This window comes from Rhinichthys klamathensis, unplaced genomic scaffold (genome assembly GCF_029890125.1).
Source record: "Rhinichthys klamathensis goyatoka isolate OS25496 unplaced genomic scaffold, OSU_Roscu_1.1 h1tg000056l_1, whole genome shotgun sequence".
Classification (NCBI taxonomy): Eukaryota; Metazoa; Chordata; class Actinopteri; order Cypriniformes; family Leuciscidae; genus Rhinichthys; species Rhinichthys klamathensis.
This window is the reverse complement of record NW_026606601.1, coordinates 1477056-1501719: the sequence shown is the minus strand read 5'-3', so window position 1 is coordinate 1501719 and position 24664 is coordinate 1477056. Positions and strand designations below refer to the sequence as shown.

The 24664-nt window shown below is 36.1% G+C and overlaps 1 protein-coding gene across 1 annotated transcript; it reads right to left on the bottom strand.

Moving 5' to 3' along the window:
* Positions 1-443: 443 nt before the first annotated feature.
* On the bottom strand, positions 444-24034 carry mapkapk3 (MAPK activated protein kinase 3). The gene is made up of 10 exons (XM_056248622.1): positions 23260-24034; positions 12209-12348; positions 11248-11312; positions 9954-10033; positions 9693-9819; positions 9489-9564; positions 9244-9368; positions 8145-8230; positions 7983-8063; positions 444-1135 (listed from the first exon to the last, which is right to left on the bottom strand). Exons 1-10 carry the CDS (start codon positions 23554-23556, stop codon positions 980-982), a joined length of 1233 nt encoding a protein of 410 aa, XP_056104597.1. The 5' UTR covers positions 23557-24034; the 3' UTR covers positions 444-979.
* Positions 24035-24664: the final 630 nt, after the last annotated feature.

Genomic DNA, 24664 nt, shown 5'->3' with positions numbered 1-24664 from the left:
CCTGACCACAAAGAAAGCAGGGAATTTAGTACAGGCTGCTTTCAAGTCATGCAAGTCATTTTTTAAAGTTAGAACGGGAAAACATACCTTCTCAGAATATACTCAGTTTTATAGTGAGAATCGACACAAACAGAGCAAGTACCTGTGGGAAATCCCAGTATTTCATCATAATGAGCTGAATGGGTAATTATGTCTGGCTAATGCAAATTCTGGTAAGCGATCGAGTATTCGGATGTCACCTTCTCTTGCATTATGAACACTCTGACTGGTCCACTAAGGAATATAGACTGCAGAAAATGTTCTTTGGCCCTGATCTGAGGTCAGGGTTTTAGTTACTTATGCAGACGTTGGGTAGTTTGGGTTGAGGAAGTGACTCGCTGCACCAAAAAGTACCACATCTCGCAACACAAGGAATATTCTGAAATATTTCCAGTACGGACATACAGTTCCTCAGAAAACGTATTGAAAATGTTTATTTGCAATAAAAAGGGCCGATAACAAAAGCCAAAAATCAACAACAAATGAAGTCTCTGGAGTGAACTGTACGATAGGACTGATGACTAAAGACACATAGACACATCTTAAATACACATACATAACATACACAGTGCGAGAGGTGCGTATCAAGTAATAGATCAGTACACAAAAAAGACACATATAAAGTTAATGAACACTCACAAACAGTACACACACACACACACAGAGCTGAAGCAGCTGTTTCAGTCCTTCACTGCTGGTGGTAGAAACAAGGACTTCCTCTGTGTACATGTGCATTCCCTCCAATTATTCCTCTATTTTTCCTGATTATCAATGAAATTGTCTGCTTTTCTTGCCTTTTTTTTCTATTAATCCATCTTCTGTTCTTCTTTTGGAGAGCCCATCTATCTCCCTCTGTTTCCATTCTTGTTCTTGACTCCTTCTGTCTGATCTTGCACTTTCCTTCGTGTCATTGATCTGTCTATTCTCCATCTCCAGTCCCTCATTGGCTACTGCATCCGCTTCCTCCACTCTTCTCCCCTGTCGCCGCTTTCTTGCGTCTCTTGTTCAGCAAGGGGTTACTGGAGGCATCTAAGTCTTTAATCTTCACCTGCTCATAATCTACACGCATGGTGGCCAACGCACTGGTTAACTCTTCCTACAAACCAAGAGAAAGAAAGAAGAACATTTTTCAAATAAATTGAAATAGTATAACATACTTAACTTAAAGGTGCAGTAAGCAATTTCTGAGAAATGCTGTTGAAAGAGGATCAGACCGAGCACCACAACAAACTTGTAGCCAATCAGCAGCAGGGGGCGTGTCCACTGATGATGAGGGAGGAGAGAGAGTGAGAAAGAGGGAGATTTGAAGAAAGACTGTTGAAAGAGAGACGGCCGAGAGACATTACAAAAGAGAAAAGGTCAGAGGAATATCACTGGAAAAAGAAAGGTTATGATCAGGCAAGAGCTTTAGGACCCGCGTTAATATCAGAAAAGCTTTCCAGGGCTGGAGAGACCGAAGCGGGAAGGCCTGAAAACAGAAGCTGAGTTTGTGTTGTTTCTGCTCCATACGCGAGTAATATTGGATTTGAGTGTGTGTTGTTGGAGACTAACAACAATATCTTGCTATATACTTGTGTACTGTATGTTCATTGTTCTTCCTTGTCATTTATCTGTCATTTACGCCAGTGTTGGGCAAGCTACTTAGAAAATGTAGTGAGCAAAGCTAGCAGTTACTCTACATTAAATGTAGCTTCACTACACTGAAGCTACCACCCTGGGAAATATAGCAAGCTATAAGCTACAGAAATATGGCAAAAGTAGTTTACATCTAAGCTATTTTTTCAAATTAAATTTTTATATTGAACCAACTTCATTCCAGGTCAATGCTATCTCAGTGATCAATAAAACTGTCAGTCAAACAGATAGGCAGGCATAATTTTTCAGTTCAATTGTTTATTCAACAACTGTTCCAAACCAATTTGGCAAAAAGAAAAAAAACATAACTATATAAAACCATATATAACTATATAAAACTATAACAAAACCAGGTGTCGAGAGTGCATCTTTTTCCATTACGTAAATTGGAGCAGAAGGTGGTGGTAATGCACCAAAAAGGTTTTTTGGTTTTCCGTTTTCATTTTTTGTGGACTCCCATTTTAATGGTTAAATAAAATTTTAGTAATCAAAAAGCATGTGTAATAATTTTTTTATCATGAAATGTATACAATTTAACAATAATTTATTAAAACTTTAAAATAAATAAAAAATTTAGGGGCCTATCAAAATATGTTTTTTTTTTAACCAAATTCTTTTTTTTAATTCCATTTTAAAGGTTCTCTAAGCGATGTCGGGTGACGTCACTTCTTGTTGACGTTTAAAGTATTGTCAAACAAAACGGAGGCTAGCTAGACCCTCCCTCCTCCTCATCTGCGCACTAACCCCCCAAACCCCGCCCCCAAGTCCTTCTTGTCGGTGATTGGCTGGAACAGTTTGTTATGTTTCGTGGTGCGGGTTAGCCCAGTTTGTTTTGGTTGCTGTTTGTGGAGCCTGGGGTGTCTGCAGAGATCGCGTTTCTTTACAGTGTGTTCAGGGGACAGGCAGCTAGCGGATAGTGAGGAGATGTTTGCTGTATGTGACAAAAAATGTTTTGGCCTAAAAAACGCATGACATCGCTTAGAGCACCTTTAAGGGTTTAAATTGTAATGACCAATTATTTAAAGGTTCTCTAAGCGATCCTGGGTGACGTCACTTCTTGTTGACGTTCAAAGTATTGTCAAACAAAACGGAGGCTAGCTAGACCCTCCCTCCTCCTCATCTGCGCACTAACCCCCCAAACCACACCCCCAAACCCTTCTTGTCGGTCATTGGCTGGAACAGTTTGTTATGTTTCGGGGAGCGGGTCGCCGCAGTTTGTTTTTGTTGCTGTTTGTGGAGCCTGGGCTGTCTACAGAGATCACGTTTCTTTACAGTGTGTTCAGGGGACAGGCAGCTAGCGGATAGTGAGGAGATGTTTGCTGTATGTGACAAAAAATGTTTTGGCCTAAAAAACGCGTGACATCGCTTAGAGCACCTTTAAAATGTAGGCCTAATGATTTAAGCAAAACTTCTTCAAAGGTTAAACCAACCTTTTATTTTGACGTGTTGCCGTGTAGACCTTTGAGTCTCTCTGTGTTTTTATGATATGACGATAGTTTTTCTCAAATCAAGCTAAAATGCTGCTAAAGTGACTCTCAGAGCGGCTGTGTGGGTGAAGTTCATCCATTAATGTCCTCATCTAAGCTGAAAACATCGCATGTGTCATGCGTGCTTCAGTGTGTGAAGTGTGTGGTAAATGAATCCGTGCGTCTGCGCCATTCATTCACTCGAACATGCATGATTCCTTTTTAAATAGTCTTTATGCGTTTTATTATTCACAGACACTAGGGCATAAAAAAAAAAAGTTTGGTTCCGGTTTGTTGTCAGTTGAGGTCATGGGTCGGTAGGGATTTTTTTTTTTTTTTTTTTTTTTTTCAGTGGCAGCAAGGGATAGGTAGGAAAATATTCAGGGCTCGACCTTAAGCCTTTTATGTGCTTGCCCTCCGAACAAGTAAATCTGTCATTCACATCAAAAAAGTTGCTTGTCCAGGTTTTTTAAAATTTTATTTATTTATTCTGAAGCAATATTCTCATCCGTGTTCAATCAGCTTTGATATTTAAATTGGCATATTGTAATATCTGCACCCAGGGCCGGATTAACCATTAGGGCAACTGGTCACTTGCCCAGGGGCACATGACATCTAAGGGGCCCTGCGCACCGTCAAATATAATGTTAGATCACGTTATAAACGCAGTCCTCACTTTCCTAATTATATGCATATTTTTGCAACCCATTCGATCAAAATATAATGTTAAATCGCGTCAAAAACAGCGTCTGTATTCCTGCGCAGTGAGCGAGAGCGAGCTATCATGTCGACTCGCGTCGCGTGACTTGACGCTCTGAAATTTGAAGTGATGGAGAAGCAGTTGCCTACGGTTGCCTAACATAAAGGTCTCGACTGTTTAGCGGTATATTTTGCCAACGAAGTCAAATTGAAACTGTGATATTGCTTCGTGCCGTTATAAAACAGCAAAAGACTTTAAGTAGCCTAGGCATTCTGTTTGTGCTGCGTGATTTAAATAAAAGTGCGCACTTTGCTCACGCGATCAGCATGGTGATCTGGTGTTTTCTCCAAAATGAAAGCTCAAGGGTTTATTTCTGGCAATTAAAGAAATTAGGACAAAAGTATTGTACTTTTCCTATACTGTGTAATGTGATGCAAAATACTTTTAGGCTACATTTATAGGAGGTATATGATTTTACGTCATAGGAATAATTATATAAATCATTATTATAATAATTGTTTGGCATCGTGGGGTGGTGATGGCGCAGTGGATAAGACGCATGCCTTTGGTGTGAGAGACCCGGGTTCGAATCCACTGTGAGACACCAATGTGTCCCTGAGCAAGACACTTAACCCCTAGTTGCTTCAGAGGCGTGCGACCTCTGACATATATAGCAATTGTAAGTCGCTTTGGATAAAAGCGTCAGCTAAATGAATAAATGTAAATGTAAATGTAAATCCTAAAACACCAGTGATAATGTAATGCAGACTGAGACTCTATATCATAACTAAAAAGATGTTTGAGCCCTCTTTAATGTCCAGGTACAAGTCAATGCTTTTTCTTTGTTCAATGTGCACAGTTCATGGGTTAAAGCCGGTTGAAGCTCTTAATTGTGAGCTCTCAAAGTGCACCAGATTGATGCATTTAACCTTAAAATGTAAAAAAAATTCTTGCGGGGGAGCATGCCCCTGAACCCCCCTAGAGGGATAGACTTCCACCCAACATAGTTTTATAAAATCCTATGGGAAACACAGATCATTTATGAAGTAATATGTACAACAAAGTTCCTTTTAAGTCAGTAAAACAGTTAATGCCAAATTAAAATGTCCTTGGACAAACTACATTTGGCCTGCCTAAGGGGGGGCCTACAATTGTGCCCAGGGTTCTCTGAATTCTTAATCCGGCCCTGTCTGCACTTTTGAAGGGCATCCCCTCCCCCAATCTTATTAAATGCCCTATAGTGTCGTCTTATTCTAAATAATTGAATTTATTGATCAAATTTAGGAATTTAAAATGAAAGATGAGGCATACTGTTACCCTAGGTAGGGCTGATCAAATTAAATAATTTACACTGAAAAATTACAATTGCATAAAATAATGTTATGAAATTGATTTAAATGTACAAATAAGAAACATTGGAAAGAAGTATACTAGGCTACTTATAAACATAACACTAAACTGCCAATAGGTGTCGGCAGGCGGCCGTATTAATGAGTGAGTCATTGATTCATTAATTCAAACGATTCGTTTAAACGGTTGATTCATTCAAGAATGAGACAGATGTTAATGAATGGGTCATTGAATCTTTGACTCAACCGATTCGGTCAAAATACTGAATCATTCAGTAATGAAAACAGGTTGAGTGTTCCTGTGAGGTGCGCCGTGGTTCTGCTGTGATTTTTGTTTGGAACTATTTTCGCTGCAGAAACAGAACAGAACAAAAACAGCCAATATTGCATCTAAAATGTAAGTGACTTAATTTCAACTGTTTATTGAACTGTTGTAGGAAATCAATGTCACATTTTCAATCGTGATATGATATGGTATTCAGGAAAAATAATTGAGGCTGCTTAACACATATGTTAAAATATAGAAACTCCACATTTAGATTTTTTATAGGCAGTATGTTAACTGTGTGTGTGTGTGCTGCGCTCATGTGTGTCGATTTCTCCTCGAGAGGCTGCGCGAGCGTCAACAGCGCAACCTCACCGTCAGCAGGCTAATACATTTATTATCCACAATCGATCGCAACTTACAATAAATGTAATAAAATCAGAATCATTCTCTCGGTTTAGTGATTCCCTAGTTATTTTTTTGTTTGTTATTGATGTTCTAATCAGGCTACTTGTCCGTTCGGGCAAGTAAAATTCTCTAACTTGTCCTTCAAAAATCCATTTGTCCCGGACAAGTTAGACGGGCTCTGGAGATATGAAGCGCGGCAGGTTAGAGTGATTTGGATTGCATAAAATAATAAAAGAAACGAACAAATACATGGCGAAAGAAGTGGTAGACAGCAGAAGAGGGTATTGGGATTTGGGATGATTTTTAATGAAACTTGGAAGGCGGATGGAGGTTACTCTTTAACGCATCGTGTGGTGTGTGCGTGCCTATGAATGCATGCATTTGTATGTGTGCGTATATGAATGAAAGTGTCCTAAATGACGAAAAAAAAAAAGACTTGTATATGTATTATAGTTCAGTTTGACGAACGATGTGTGAACGACCATGTAGCTGCCTCGTTTGTTTTGCTGGAGGACAACAGGCATCTTGCATCGCGTGCTATAAAAATACGGTGCTGTACAAAAACGTAAATTATAGTTCGCCTCAAAGTTTTTTATTTGTGTGTTTATTAAAATTTGTATTATTTCTTCCCCAAGCTCATAAAATAAATTTGGGTCGCACATAAATTGACAGGGTCGGTCGGAAACCGGAACCAAACAAATTTTTTTTTATGCCTAGTCTATATCGCGATTTTATTTAAGTTTACTGACCTACTTTTCATCCAAGATCTGACAAATTCCGTGAAATTACATGTTATATAGTAAATCCTGTTTTCATGCCTGGATTCCGCGATTCCGTCCGTGTTTTCCGCATAGCGGGAATGAAATCGTATGGCCCTATGGTTGCCAACCACCGTAAAACACGAAGAAGAAGAAGTCACCGTCACTTACTGATCCAGTATCAGTGTTAGCAGTGTCCAGTTAGCAGTTGTATTTCCGATTTGAGCTTGAGCTTTAGAAATTCTTGGGAAAATGTAGCTTGTGTGGACGCTGCCACACTACTCGATAAAAAAATAGCTTCGCTACTGAAAAGCTATTTGACTCAGAAAACAGCGACGCTACCACCACGCTACTGAGAAATGTAACACTGATTTCCACTTTATTTTTCGCAAAGCTTTATTTGGCTTTGCTTCAGCTTTGATAAAAACACATCCACCCTTGCATTGTGTGTTCGTGCAGAGTGGCGGAGCAATGAAGGGAGGGGTGTGTTTGTTTGGGTTAATTGCGAACAGCGCTCAACAAGGATTCTCAGAAATCGCTTACTGTACCTTTAACTGTTGATTACTCACAAACCTGTTGATTATTGTATTACTTTCCTTTTATATATAACGTAACACTTTAGTTTAGGGTATAATTCTCACTATTAACTAGTTGCTTATCAGCATGCATATTAATAGGATATTGGCTGTTTATTAGTGCTTATAAAGCACATATTAATGCCTTAATTAATGCATTAGCAAATGCTACATCCCTTAATTCTAACCAATACCTACACTTAACTACCTTACTAACTATTAAAAAGCAGTAATGTGGAGTTTATTGAGGCAAACGTTGAAGTATAGTGTTTAGCTTATTGAGAATTGGACCCTAATCTAACGTGTGTATATATATATATACACTTGAACTGGGTGAACTGGGTAGAGTTGCTTTATTTCTGTTATGTGGCTCCCCCTTGAGGATAAGGATGGTATTACAGATAATAACGCCTTTACAGATTGTTACCAATCTTCAGATTGTATGATATTGATATCACATTAAAAAAATAAGAAAATTGGGTTACACTTTATTTTAAGGTGATGTAGTTACACTGTACTTACTCAAATATGTACTGAGTAATATTAATGAACAACATACTTACTATAGAGTTACAGTTAGGTTTAGGGTCTGGTTTAGGTTTAATTACTTGTAATTATGCATAATTTATCGTTATTACTATAGAAAGTACATGTAGTAAAATGTAACTTCGTCACCTTAAAATAAAGTGTTAATGAAATTAGAATTAAAAAGATACTGAAATGGTATTTGATATTATTCTAAACAGGGACTGTAATTCTCTCAATGGCCAGTGCATCCTGCGCTCACCTTGACCTCGTCCCACATCTCGCTGTCTTCCGTGAGCACTCGTGTGGTGTGGAGTGGCGTTTGGGGAACCACCATGGATTGCTGAAAGAAACATCTCAGTGTTGGAATAGATGCAGTGAAATTATATCCAAGGAAACAGGTCAAATCAGCTGAAATACTCACATTGATCCAGGGGTGGTTCATGAATTGTTCAATGGTCATTCTTTCACTGGGGTCAGTCTTCAAAAGTTGGTTAATCAACTGTTTGGCTGGAGGAGAATATTATATTATTATATATTAGTAATATTATATTATATATATTAGTAAGAAGAACGTGGCTCGTTCATCATCTAGATCAGTGTTTTCAATATTTTATTATTTGTATTATTTTATTCTATATTGTGTAACATAACTGTTGTTTTTTTACTATATATATATACCAAAAAGCACCATATATATATATATTATTTTATATATGTATATTATATATATTTATATTTAATTTAATTTACAATGTACAGACACACACACACATATATATATATATATGTGTGTGTTTCTGTACATTGTAAATTAAATTAAATATTTTAATTAGGGCTGTCAAATGATTAATCACGATTAATCACATCCAAAATAAACGTTTTTTTTACATAATATATGTGGGTGCACTGTGTATAATTATTTTGTATATATATAAATACACACACATGCATGTATATTTAAGAAAAAAATATTATTTATATATAAAATATTTATATTTATATATAATATAAATTATATATAAATCTATATACAGTATATACATGAAAATATTTCTTAAATATATACAAGCATGTGTGTGTATTTATATAAATACAAAATAATTATACACAGTGCACCCACATATATTATGTAAAAAAAACTTTTATTTTGGATGTGATTAATCACAATTAATCATTTGACAGCCCTAATTTTAATATATTTAAGAATAAATCTAACTATTATTATTATAATTGTATATCCATATTTAATATTCTTTTAAATTGCATGAATATATGATATTTCTAATGCTTTAAAAATAATAATAATAATAATAATAAAAAAGCATAAAAAGGAGACTAATTCAAATGAAAAAATATGCACTGAATTATGGAAAACATAATCATAGATACATAAAACAGGTCCAAATGATTACACGTAGTTGTTGAAATGACAATCAAAACAAAATCGACACTGTCCTCTGGTGGTGAACAGCCAACATGAAGTTTGACTGGGTGCAAAATACACATAAAAGGCACCGTACCATCCTCAGACACATCAGCCCACTCTGGTTTGGGAAACTCGTACTGGCCCATGCGGATCCGCCGCTTCATACCCGGTGAAATGGCCTGTCCTGTGTTGGAGTAGAACGGTGGGAACCCACACAACCTTTGTGTAACATGAAGAGAAACAAAGCAGTTTCAGCTAGTTTAATAGAAGCTAAAAAATGAACACCACAACCTTTATTTAACACTTAAGGTAACGCTCAAACAGAATCATTATACTTACAGGATGTACATGATCACACCAAGAGACCACATATCACATGATTTGTCGTATTTCTCAGGGCCTAAAACCTCCGGGGCTAGAGAAAAGATCATACGATTGCTTTAGCAGACCAAGTGTTATTCTTCAAATAACTCTCTCTTTCTCTGTTTGAACAGAGGTGAAGAATGTGCCTTTCATGATAAGAGTGGCATTCATCTTACTGACCTACGTAATATGGCGTGTAGCAGGGCGTCTGTAACAGGTTATGCAGCGAAGTCTCTTTAGCAAAGCCAAAATCGGTTAATTTGAGAACTCCAACGTCTTCTTTACTGTTGTAGAGCAGGTTCTCTGGCTGAGGAGGGCAGAACGATGCGTATTATATTGTGAACACTGATTCTTTATCCACTATCCCAGTTTACTCAATATATAACTTGAATATAATGTTACTCTTATTCTTACAGTTGGTGAACACCGTTGATTTGTTACCTTGATGTCTCTGTGTGCGATGTTCATGTTGTGCAGATACTGGATGGCTGTGCCGATGTCTCTCATGATCTCAGAGGCCTCTGCAGGGACAGTACAGTCAGAGGTCAATTATACAGGGCCTTTTCATGATTATAAGTGTTATTATCTCCACTGTTATTTTCCTGCCTCAAAATATAAACTATATATAACTAACCCATGGAAGTTATATGGGGAATTAACCTCATCATAACAATATTCATAGTTAACTAAGAAACCTACTAACTAACAGAAAGTATTATATTTGATTAATTCATTTTATTGAAATATTTACGCTAATAATATATATTTAGAATGCATTTGAATGACATGGAAAAATAACTTTATTGCCTTATTCATAGTTAAATAACTAACTAACAAATAACGGAAATTACATGGTAAATTAATCTCATCATAATCATAATTAATCATATAGTCAATCATATTCATAACTATATGAATAGTTAATCATATTCAAGATAACTAACTAATATAACTAATATTGTAAATTAACCTCATCATAATTATAACTATAATTAAGTTCATATTTAACTAACTAACTAACCTATGGAAAGTGTATAGGAAATTATCCATATTTATTGTAACCCATAACTAACAAAATCAACTAAATGGAAATTACGGAAATGGAAAAATATATGGGAAATGATTTTTATTGTTAACTAAAATGAAATGAAAATAAAGTGAGTGCGTGAGTGTGTGTGTGGTCCTGGTAAACACATTATTAGGACCAAATGTCCCCATAAAGATAATAATAATAATAATAAACAATTATTTGTATAGCACTTTTCATACATGGAACGCAACTCATGCTTCACAAGCATAAAAACAAATAATGGAATATAAATTCACACAATGTCAATATTAAAATATTCACAACTATAAAAGGTTCACAATGTAAAATAAAGGAATCGGCAATATAGTTTCACATCAATATTAATATAAAATAATATAGATAAAACTTCTTTTTTTTTTAACTATAAGAGAATCAGAAGGTAAATGCCAATAGTAAGTGGTTTTTGACCTTGTGGGGACATTTTTTTGGTCCCCATGAGGAAAACAGCTTATAAATCACACTAAATTAAGTTTTCTGATGGGTATAGGTATAGGTTTAGGGTTAGGGGATAGAATATAACGTTTTTTACAGTATAAATATGTCCCCATAAAATATAAAAACCCAGCATGTGTGTGTGTGGCATTGTGCATATAAATTCTGCATATAAAGTGTGCACTATAAAAACAAAGAGTCAGATAAACCCACCTCGCTCAGTGAAGGCCTGGTCTCCTCTGGCCTGAATTCTGCTGAAGAGCTCTCCCCCCTCCATACTGACACACACACACACACACACACACACACACACACACACACACACACACACACACTTTCTAATTATACAGCTTAATGCACAAATTCACAATCACAATAAGCTGAGTTCTTTCCCAGCTGACCATGTGAAAAAACAACAACAACTTATAGAAATGATGTGAATCATATTATTGCCAAAATGTCCCAAAGCAAGAGGGAGCGAGGAAATGGGCTCTAATTAAGGGATGTAACGTTTGTCTCTGTGAATCCATGACAGTCTCTCTCTCTTCTTCTCTGAGTGATGCACTTACACTCGCGCTCTCAGTCACCCCAGATAAAGCACATCACAGCCACTTAATACAGCACTCAAAGCCAGCGTTTGATTAAACACAGCATGGAATACAAATCAAACATTTGTGGCTTTGAGTCCATGTCTGTTAGCTTTAAAGTTGTCTATGGGGAAAGAATAAACTTTTATCATTTAGAATTTACAGTCTGTCTTTGTTTAACCAAAAGCTTTCTAGAATGTCACACTCCCTATAATACCACACATGCAACAATCATGATTCATGACTGCTTTACTATTAAGACTACTGGCTTTATTAAAAGGGACGAGCCCTTTAATGTTTTTATGGCTTGATTTATTTTATGGTGTTTTTAAAGTCTTGCTCTTACTGAAACACTACAGTCCAAATGGACGAGAATAAAATGGAAAAACCAGTGAGGTATGACTATAGTGAAAGGGAGAACTGAAACCTTCATTCAGAGCAAGACCGTGACTCAGGATCACAAGATTTCACTGTCTCGTCTTTATAAAAATGAAATGTCACTACTCAAGGACCTTGACTGACTGCATACAAAGATCTGTGTTTCTGGCAGGCGAGCATGATGGAAAATGACCGTTGACAGGACTCACCATTCCATAATTATGAGAAGACATTTTTTCCCACGATACATGTTTTCATAGATGGTGAGGATCCGAACTATATGTGGCCCTCCGGATACTCGCCAGTGCAGTTCCACTTCTCTCTGGGCTTTGGGACACTCATATAGAATCTAAAGAAACAAGAAAAAAGAAACATTTTTTTTTTTTTTTAAACGTATAGCCTACATAACCGTTCAAAAGTTTTGGGTCAGTATCAGTAAAGAAATTAATGATTTTATTCTGCAAAGATGTACTAAATTGATCAAAAGGGACAGGACAGACATTTATAATGTTACAAAATTTCAAATAAATGCTGTTCTATTAAACTTTCCATTCATCAAAAACTCGGATCACAGTCTAAACAAATATATTAAGCAGCATAACTGTTTTCAACATTTATAATAATAATAATAAAAAATGCTTCTTGAGCAGCAAATCAGCATATTAGAATGATTTCTGAAGGATCATGTGAGTAATTCAGCTTTGCATCACAGGAATAAATTAAATTTTAATATGTTAAATTGGAAAACAGTTATTTTAAATGGCAATAATATTAATTTCAATACAATATTAACATTTTTACTATATTTATGAACACACTTTTGAATGTTTATATTTATTTATTTATTAAAAAAAAAAATTTAATTCATTAAAAATAATAATAGATGTTAAATAATATTCTAATAATATAATATATTTACCATATAAATACTGTTTAATGTAGTATTTTAATATAATATGTATACGATTATTTATAAAATATTTATTGCTTTGTTGACAGCATGGCCCTTTTTCGTCTGCATAATCGACGGCATGTCACAGATGCTGTCAAAGAAGCTTAAATTGTTTTCAACCTGGAACATCGCTTTATTAAAAGTCCACCGCTTTCCAGACACTTGCTGCCCATTAAAGAAGAACAGTTATGCAAAAGCTTGTTTCATATAAAAGAAAAGAACATTTCTATTCATTTTATGCAATTTACCACACTGTCCGCGGTACAGAAAATCTTTCTGAGTCCGTCCTTTCTCTCTCCCTAAGTGGGATATGTCACACACACACACACACACACACACACACACACAGCGTGCACTGAAACAGAGCGAGACCTTGACATTGCACATGCATCCCATCAGAGTGTATTTTAGGGGCGTTAAAGCTTCTGCTGCTGTAACTCCCAATGTTACCTCTTGGTTAAGAGCCTTTTTAACCATTTTGTGTCACTTTTAGAACATGATGTCATCCTCGTGGATGTTATGAAACGCTAAAAAGAGTCGCAAAAGTCAAGGCGCGAAATTTGAATTTGCAGTGACAGATTCGACAAGTTGCAAGTGACTAATTGAGGTTGTATTGCGAATGTGAATGTAAGAATAAATGCAAATATATTTTACATGTTTGTGACTGTCACTGTATTTCTGTGAATGGCATTTTACACATTTGCGACTGCTTGTCTGCATCTTCAGATTCAGAATACAGGTTTCACGAGTTCACACTTACAAATAAGTCAGATAGAATAAATGCGTATTTGGCGTGCTGTCCGAGGAGAGGGCTCCGAGTTAGGTATTCGGCCCGAACCCAGAGCACTCCCCCCGTATTCCTGGCTGTGAAATAAATAAATAAGAGATAAGCCAAGAGTGAGGATTCGGGGTGGTGGAGGGATGCTGAAACTGTCAAGGAATGTTAGGTGAGTTGACAGAGTGAATATTTATAGGCCTATGCTCCTTCTCGTGCTGATAGGGTAGACATGGTAATTGTTTGATGACCAGTTGATTGGAATGATTATTTGAACGTGCTCCTCCCGAACTTTCTTTATAAAACATCATTTGTTGTGACTATTGTCTGCGAGTGCAAATTTCAACATTCAACATTCAGATTTTTATTTTACAGGTTTTCACTTTCGAGCTGTGAGTATAAATGTTCACACACAAGTACGAATATTTATTGTACGTTACAAGTTCTCAAATTCACATCTACGTGCTCTCGAGTATTGCTACTCTTTTACCTTCATATCTTTGATACTGAGTGTAGTAGTTTACTGTTGTCATAGCAGCTATTTACAACACACTTGTCTTAAAGGGTGAGTTGAGGTCACCCAAAAATGGAAATTTTGCCATCATTTCGAACCTGTATGACTTCCTTTCTTCTGTGGAACACAAAAGAAGATGTTTTTATTTTTAAATAAAACTTTTTTGTCCATTAAATGGAAGTCAGTCGTTGACTATCACTGTGTGAACAAAAAAAGTAAGACATTTTTAAAATATCTTAAAATATCTGTTTATTACTCTCATTGGTGTTCATTCTGTCATATAAAAAACTATTTTTGACCCGAATAAAACCAGTTTAAAAGGCAGATGTCACCATATGAAACACAATTACTAGCAAAAAAATGTGCTACCCATTTACACATTTTAAAAAGTTCAGCAATTGTTTACATGCAAGTACACAGAAATGGGAGTCTGGTATTAATTTCTATCAATTAAAGCCCACTTGCGGAAGTGTGAACTGCACTCAATTTGATTTGACTCCCACCCACACGAGTCTCTGTCTCTGCAGTTGATAAACTAAAAGTTCAGTGTGTGTATAGATATGTGTGGGTGAAAAAGAGGCGCGTTGCGTTTGCTTTCCGACTAACAGCAGCCGAGTCATTTAACAGAGATGCCCGTGGGTAGGACTGTTGTAAATGACTGACTGGGGTAACCTTTATAGTTTAGATTCACAGAGATACAGAAACCACCTACAAAAAAAAAACTAAAAAAAAAAAAAAAAACGTAGCTGTAGAATCAGAGGGGAAGGGAAGTCAGGAAACTCCTTTTACAACAATAACAGAACAGAAGCTGTGGCTGGAAGAAAACCATGAGAGTATCAGATAACACACACGCATTTAATCACATTTGGTTTTGCCGCATAAGCTTTTTTGTAAAAGTATTAATTTCTAAAGGAAGATGGCATCTAATGAGAGCACTGTAAGTTTACGCGTTTGTTAGCACTAGACAATGAACACTTAGTGGTATTTTCTATTTCTATTATTGCTCACACCTATTACAAGTGCATATTCAACAACCCAGAACACACTACATGTATAGCAATGCCTTAGTATCACCTAGAACACTCTAGGACCTGCATAGCAACGCCCTGGTTACAGCCCAATACACCCTAGGACCTGCATAGCAACGCCTTACGTAAGAATAGGGGGAAATCTGGAACCGTGCGTTTGGAGAGATTTTATCATTTATGGGGATTATAAAAAAAGTATTGGTGGATTTTTACCATTATAGGCTGGTTGTTTACACACACTGTGGACACACATCTGTGTTCAAACACCTTATAAAAGTGAATTTTGCATAATAGGTTCCCTTTAAGGCCAGTAATAATATGTATAACTCTGGTGATGTTAAAAAAAAAATGTACCGAAAAATTTAACGTTTTGCTTTTTATAATTTTTTACTTCATCGGAATGGTACGAAACTTAGTAAAGGTTTTGGCACATGCTGTGTGAACACACACACATACACACACACACACACACACACACACACACACACACACACACAAATCATGGACATGATTTGAAAAGGTTAAATTGTCCTGAAAAAAATAGTCACACTTGTATTGTTCGCAGTCAAAAATGACCACATTGGAAATGAATGGGAGACGAATTTCATTTATTGGAAACATTTGTTACTGTGCACAAACAAATTCTTACTGAAAGCTCATTTTGATAATTTGGAACGCAGCTTGTTTGGATTTATGGCTTTGATTTTCTCACAGTTTTAGAGCAAAATGTGTTTTGCAAAATATATATTTCATATAAAAATTGAAAATGGCATTTGTTGTGCATTTTTCACAACAATAAATGTAAAATATTATAACTTTTTTCAAGTTCACTTTTTTAAACTTCAGCAATAATCTGCCAAGTTTTGTCTTTAAAAAGAGACCAAACTGAAGCATTAAAAATGTATGACCGTTTAAGGTGGAAATTTCCTTTTCAGGTCCATGCTCAAAAAGTGAATAAATGGATTATTATTACTAGTGCATAAATATAATTTAGTACCATTAAATCCCCTAAAAATAAAAAATATTAAATAAAAAATATTATCAAACTAAAATAAAGTACAATCATTTCATTGAAATAAATCAGTCATTTTTGACCGACACACAAACAGCACCAAAGGGATAATAATGCAAAATTGTATTTACCGCGGAAATTTACAGTAGCCTATATGCAATAGGCACTTCATCAGCACGTCTGCAGAGATTGATAGCAGAATGCATGATGGATATATTGACCGTTTAAGCTTTATGACTGCATTTAATTTCCTGAATCTACTGCTTCAGGATTTAATAGTCTCCGCAGTAAAATGAACTGCGAGACGAGTCTGTATATATACTTCCTCCTGGTTTCTGTTTAGTAAATGACATTCGTTTAAGTGAGTCATTTAATTGAATGGGATGGATGTTGTTTGCAGATAACATCTGAATGACACATTCTGTTTATATTTAGTTGTTTTTTTATACGTCAAATTGACTTTTGCTAGTGTAGTCTAGATTGACGCAGTTATATTAAAAAAGTATTTTCAGTAAATATTTTCATGTTACCTCATGAAGCTCATTTTATTTTTTACAGTTAGTGTAAAATATTTATAATAGTGAATGTAACCAGAAGGTTTCTGTGACCACAGTTTCCTTAAAACAAACCGTACACAACTGAAAACAGAGTGGGGAATTACATCTTCTAGAAACCACATTTCAGACAGTTTCACCTCCGAAACATTTACAAGTGTGGGGGTTTTGGCATTCTGCTTTGTTTTGTCATTTGAAGCATCTCAACTTGATTTATTTGAGGTCAGTGTAATCGTAACCATGTTACACTCGCTTCTTGGTCAAACAGAGACACGCATGAGTGTTTATATTACTTTCCATGTTTGTCCAAATCAAGTTTTATGATAGCACGTGAAACATGACACTTTGATCTGTCTAAAATAAGACCCTTGTGAAAGACACCACAGCATTACACAGCAGTTTATTCTTATCGTATACTGTTTATTGGGTCTGTAGTAAAAATGACTGAATACTATTGGGACAGAGTTCGAGTTTAATTCATAGCCCAGGTTTTGCTTATGTATATTCTTATGCTTGGCTTCTAATGAATATGAAAACATGATGTCGCTTCCTGTTCCTTTCCTTTAAAGCGGTGCGCCGTCACCACACGTGACATCCAAATCAGTCGAATCATGTAACATCACGTGTTGAGCTGCGAAAGAGACGCCGTTCAATCCATGCTTAAAGGCACAAATACAAACGCATTCAGTTATGTTTTCAGTGACTATAAACAGCTGGGAAAGTAATCGAATGCTTGTCACCGTATTAGGTCACTTAAAGTGACAGCAACCTAATAAACCCGCCGCTCTCTCTCTCATTTAATGTTAATCAAATAGCAAAAGAAAATGAGAAAATTATTCACTGCTCTTCACTGAATAACATTAGTTACTTTAATAAGAATCAATGTGTATTTAATTCATACAGTGAAGACTATGCAATGTTTTATTTAACCTATTTATGTGACATTTTATCACTTTATTCAATTTTTGTATAGGCTATTATTAGTAGTAGGCTAAATTGTAAAAAAAAAACTGTTGTATTTGTCCGACTGCTTTTATATTTTTCTTGTATTACTGACCGTTTTAACTCGTTGTTGGTTGACAGTGAAACTGCTCTGAAAGAATGGATTAAGGGGATTTTATGAACGCACTGACAGGGGCCCCCGGACAAAGTTTTGCTTAGGGCCCCCAGAACTCTAGGGCCGGCACTACTGACCCTCCTAAATAATGAACTTCTACAAACACATTGGCAGCTCTTGCAAATTCGTCATACAGCTCTGTCACAATCTGCCTTCTCTGTTTCTCCCTTGGTGGGAAACAAATTTCCACACCCTTGCATATAAAACACAAAGCGCCTTCCATATGAACCTTGCGGCACATTATGAAATATGCCAGGATTGAATAAAGGCTGAATCCTGAACAATGGCTGGACCCTGAATGTAGAATCTGTGTGGAAAGATGAACTCAAACACTGAACAGCGAGTTGGCAGTGCCAGGGCTGTAATATGAACCAGTCGAGCATACAGGAGCTGGCTGCACAATGGGAACGGTGAAAGGCCACTGAACAGGGCTCACACATCTTTGCCATTTTACCACCACGGTACTTTATTAGATTATGTAAGAAATATTGCTTTACCATGAAACAAGGTCTTATTGACTGTGTGTATATACATTATATATATTAAGATATTATATAGTAATATTATTACTTATGTTTATTCATTTAATATAATTTGTATTTAATATAATTATTTACAAAATTATCTTATATATGTGTAATAACAGAATTCTGTATTGTAATATATATATATATATATATATATATATATATATAATATTAATAATAAAATAAGTCAGAAGTAAAAACTAGTTGTTATACAATTTAGATATATAGAATATATATAGAATATATAGATGTAGAATATATATGCAATTTAATTTAGTATAGTAATAATAATATAGTATAGTATAGTTAATAATAATAAAAAATTCTTTCTCTTGGTTTGTAAGACGAGTTAACCAGTGCATTGGCCACCATGTGTGGCCAATATACGAGCAATATATATGTATATTCATTTTCAACAATTCAACGATCCATCAATTATTCCTTATTTGACTGTAATTACATCAAGAACAGAGGTGAATGTTTTTAATCGGCTGTCCTGGAAAGAAGTTGACCTTTTAAGCTAGGAATGCTTCCTCAATGTTTTTAAATGAGCACACCTAAAACTCAGGGACCAAGAAGCACCACTTCCACTGGACTACATGTGCTAGTACAGGTTTGCAGGTTGCAATCTAGAGAAGGCAGTGTAATAAATAGTCCGATCAGGCTGTAAGATATATTTTCTTTGTTGGCAGCCGTTCAAGTCCAATATGGGAAATCAAGAGTGAATTAAATGAATTCGATTTAAAGGATGGCTTCCGTCCAGCTAAACAGAGTGGATTAAACAGCACCTATACACTCACATTCATTACACTTAGCAGTCAACTCAACATGCTATTAATTAAAAGCCAGCCGAGATGGACAGCTCTGCCCTATGTCTGTTTACCCTGTGATTAAAAAGCAGAGAGGATATTGGGCAATAAATTACACCTGAATGACTCACGAGATCAGGTCAATTTGATTTTCATTGTGTCCCAGCACAATGAGATTGATTTAGGACAGCAAACATCTTACAACACAACCCTCAGGACAATAAGCATCAAAAGCAGCTTATTTACATTTGCCAGTGTCATTAGCATAATAATGAGCAATGGTTTTATCACTCCCAAGAGATATTTGGGATGTATTTATGTCAATCGAGCGCAAGTGAGAACCGGTGAGTCTCTGGTCACCGTGATCACATTGGCTCTGGTGTCATATTCAAATCCCGACTTTAAATCATTATGAGAGACGCTGAACATCCATTTCCGGTCAGTTGCTGTTTAAACCAAGTTAGATATCTTCCATGAAGTTGTAAAGCACTACAAGAACAGGTGCAGTCCAGACTTGCCAAACCAGACGGCCAGAAAAAACAACAAGGGGACAGGGAAGTTTAAAAAGTTATTTCAACTAACTGCTTCCCAAAGTAAAATAAGTGTGAGATGACATATCATAAAGTTTTGGTACACTTCACATTTCTTTAAAGGTGACCTATAATTCAAAATTGAATTTACCTTGGTATAGTCAAATAACAAGAGTTCAGTGCATGGACATGACATAGAGTGCATCTCAAACTGGACTGTTTTCGCGTTCTCATTTAATTCACGTTTATGAAAAACACCCCTGAAAAACGGTCGGTTCTCCACACAATACCGACTGTGACGCAATAGTCGGGATCATTAATATGTACGCCTCCAAATATTTGCATAATGCCAGCCCTCAATGCCAGGCGGAACTGCGCAGCCGAAGCATGGCAGTTGCTCAGTGTGGATGTACACATGAACACAAAAGTAGTTTTTAGTTCCTTCATCTGAGCCTTTGAAGAAACAATGGGTTAATTTTATTTTCTCTGGAAATTTCCAAACATTTCACCGAGTGTTTCCTCAACTTGGGCCAATACAGAGCTGGCCTCGGATCGAGCTACCAAGCAACACTTTCTGATGTGTAATTGTTCAAGTTCAGACAGGTAATCTTTCTCTCAAAATCGTTCAATACTGTTTATGCATCAGTAAGTCAAGCCAGTGACTAAAATATCAGCTTCACATCGTTTCTTTTAGTAGGATGAAAATAATCGTATTTAAATTGTGAACAAATTATATACAGAAAGCGATCAAAGAACAATCTTTCCACACAGCGCGAGTTTATCTGGACACTTGCCAAACTCGTTATGAAATCAATGACGCACGTTACTGCACAACGAAGCTCTTACTGTATTTACATCATCGTGTTTGCATTGGTGAAAGCAGAGAGAGTGCAGAAACTGCTTTGCAATAGGCTTGTTTGAGATGCGCCTTGCCTCGCCTGAAATGTAGTCGAGAGTAGGCGGCTGCAGTGAGAGGAGGAGTGAAAAAAGCGCAGGCAAGCCGGACAGATCTCTCTTCTCGTAGTGGATCAGACACCTGTGAGATCAAAGGCGGATATCGCGGGATTCACGGGATTCACACTCGTGCACGGTGTTGCTAATAAACTGGATGTAATTTAAGTTTTGTTGCTTGAATATGAAAATAAATATAAGGAACAAGACACCCAAAGTACTTATTTAATTCCATTTTAAATAGGCCTATGTGTCTATCAATCATTTTTTCTTTAATACAGATATGTGTTTTTATTTTAATTTTATTTTATTACATCACATAGATAGATCACACTGTCAGAGAGTTTGGGAATATCCACACATAATTTATACACATAAAACATGATATCAGAGTTTTAAAATCAAACATTTTAAAAGAGAACAATACATCACGGTTGTTTAAACCAATGAGCATTAAGCTGTGCCGTCAGCAAGTCGTTTCCCATCATGCTTTTGATCAGCGCAGTCGGTGGAGAGCAACTGCGCGACTGCAGAATCCGACACGTGCGCCTTGCGGTCGCGAGAGTTTTTTGACATACGTCGGCATGACATCAGAGGAAGGCGGACCGCACTCGGACACATTTCTAACCGGCATGCATCTCGCGCTGATCACCGGTGATCGGTTCTGCGCAGATTTTGCTCATCTCAAACAAGCCTACTGATAAGATCTTCATTCTCGCGATCAACACGTCATCTGCTCAATGCTCATCACGGCAACATTTTATGTGATGGGAATAGATCTAAATACTTTAAAAACATCTCACGATTCGTTAATCTCGATAGCTGTTATAGTAAAAACGTATAATAGCAGTAATAAAAGTATTCGGGAGAGAGTTTCACATGTAATGCGTTGCTATTTCATATGCAAGCATGTCAGCCAATCACAGCAGTGGCCGCGGTTACACTGAATCCCACAGCAGACACGCCCCTTCAAACAGAGTGTTCAAATCAGAGGCTAAAAGCAGGCTAGGAAAAATGCCATTTATTTCTAAATTATGATTATTTTTTATCTAAAAAACATACTAACATTATAAGGGTAACCCAGGAAACATAAAAAAAAACAATAAAAAAAAACATTCTAGGGCACCTTTAAGTTCCTCCCATAAATTTCCCCAAAATATTATTTATATTTCTAATTAGTATTAATTTAAATAATATAATAAATATTAATTTATTACATTCAGGTTCAAAATTAATATAAAAATATATATTACATTTTTTAAACTAGAACAAATTTAATCAATAAAAATGACACTTTCTCTCTATTTTCTTCTATGTACTCTATGCACATATTGAGTTCCTCGATCCAGCTGGATTACACTGGACAGTAAATCCATGTGCGTGATGCCACGTGGGTGACATGTTTCCATTGCAAAGCCTGGATGCTGTGTGTCACACCTCATTTCCTTAAAGAGCCAAGTCAGATCTGGTAACCCTATAACTGGTGGCCTTCCAGTTTCTAAGAACCTGAGTAACCCCAACTCAGTGACCCTTTACATGAGATATGGTGACCTATGCACCCGCATAAAGAGACACTTAATACAAGTACATTAATTGTTTTCTGTGACATCAGGTGCTAGAACTAATAGCGAAGACATAATTATTGACTCTCTTCTTGGCTATTAAAACAAAACTAGCTCAAGGAAAATCTACAGCCACACACAAAGATTTAAACTTGTATTTGAAACTGTTTTTTCCAAAGCTGTCATATAGGAGAACCACAGGTATAGGCTAAATAATTAATGTAAAGACTTTACATTAAGATACTACATTAAATATGTGGGTAAAACTTTATTTTGATGGTCCCTTTTGAACATTCGGTTGATTACAAGTAACTTTGTCAACAAACTCTCATCGGAGTATTAGTAGTCTGTCTGCTTAATATCTGCTAACTCTTTATAGTGATGCTCCTCCAACAGACATCCTACTGACTATAAGTAACTTTGCAACTACGTCAACTTATTCTAACCTACCAGTCTACTAATAGCTCACTAACACTCTAATGTTTGAGAGTTGTTTTCGTTTGTTCTTTGTGTCAATGCTGCTGTTATTTGTAGTAGTGTAAAGTAGTGTAAAGCACTTTGGTCAACTCTAAGTTGTTTTAAACTGTGAAATCTAGAAATAAATCTGACATTGACATTAATGAGAGTGAATAGACATTTAGTAGGCCTATAGTTGCAACGTTATAGTTAACAGAATGTGTTAAAGGGACCATCAAAATAAAGTGAATATTTCTACCTTAAATCACTTTATTATATTCATACAAACTATAGTCTAACCCATAATCTTAATATTGGAAAAATAAGTTAATGTTCATATGCGTTAACCATTATTGAAGAACAGGGTTTATTATGCTAGCTGACCGAAAACATATTATACGAGCTGAGTCAAGTCCCCCATTATAGGTAAATCCAGACATCTGGATCCCCATTACAACATGTGTGTAATTTACCTTCAGCGCGCACTTTTGTCCGGTTTTCTTATTGTAGCACTCCACTACTTTGCCGTTGACACCCAGACCCAACACTTGACTGGAGACTTTGAAGTCATCAGTCACGGCATGGCGCTTGATTTCCAGTTTAGGATAGACGGGCAGGGGGAACTGAGTAGAGTCGGTGTCTGCGCTCTCTGGGTGAGACGCGGCGCTCTCGCTCTCGCTCGCTTCTGTCTTCTCGCTTTGCGCTTCGGGCTTCGGCTCGGGCTCGGACGCGTCCGCGTTGTGTGTTTGAGACTTTCCATTCTGGAGCATCTTTCAGTGCAGATGAAATTAAGGCTATTAGCTATTAGAGTCTCGACGTGGCTGAAGAGGGTCTTTTAAAATCCACAGATAAACTATCCGCGCGGGTCCCGCTGTCAGCGAGTGACGCTGTTCCGAAAATACACTGCTGATGAATTCCTGTGATGACTTATGGTTACAGAATTACTGCACGTTTACCAGAATTAGGTCGCTTGTATTCAGATACGCTACATATACCTAAATAAAATGCCGGTTTCAACATTTCAAGTTGAAGATTATCAAAAATAAAGTTTAACAAATAATAAAAATTTCCTTAAAAATACGATTTTGTCCAGTTATTAGAATGAATTCAAAAACAGTGTTATCTAATTATAAAAGTAATATTCACGTTCAGTAGAAAAGGTCCCAGTTAAAACAATTGTAGCCTATATGGTAAATGAAAAAGAAAGTCTTTTGTCCTGCGGAGTTGCCGTCACTGACTGTAAAAACCGCTGTGTGTGTGTGTGTGTGTGTGTGTCTGTGTTCACATGGGGTCAGTGTCTGTAGCGGAAGCGCGAGCTCCTGAACCGCTAGTCTCTTAAAGGAACCGCGCACATTTATTTTTGATTGAGACGACCAGAGAAATCAGAAATCAAATTGAGACACCTAGAATAAGCCTGCAATAATCACAATTTTAGTTCATGCAAACACCTCATTCAAAATATACACAGTAACAGTGTTAATTTATGTCGCTGTCTAATGTTTAGTGTTGTTATGGTTAACAAAAATTATTGAAACTATTTTTCATTTATTCAAATAAAGCTGAAATAAAACAAATTATAATATTAGAGAAGAAATAAAGAAAAAAATAATAATGAAAATTGCCCTGCACAACTAACTGAAACTGACACTAAAATTAAAATTAAAATTAAGAAAAACTAATGAAAATTAAAAAAAGCACATAATAGAATTACTGAAACAAACTAAAATTTGAAAATAAAAGCTAATTCAAAATATTAATAAATACTATGATAGTATATAAATATACTAACTAATAACTAATATACAGTACATTATACATATTTACTGTATATGTATAACTGATTTAAAGTGTTAATTTCCAGAGATATCTTGAATATAA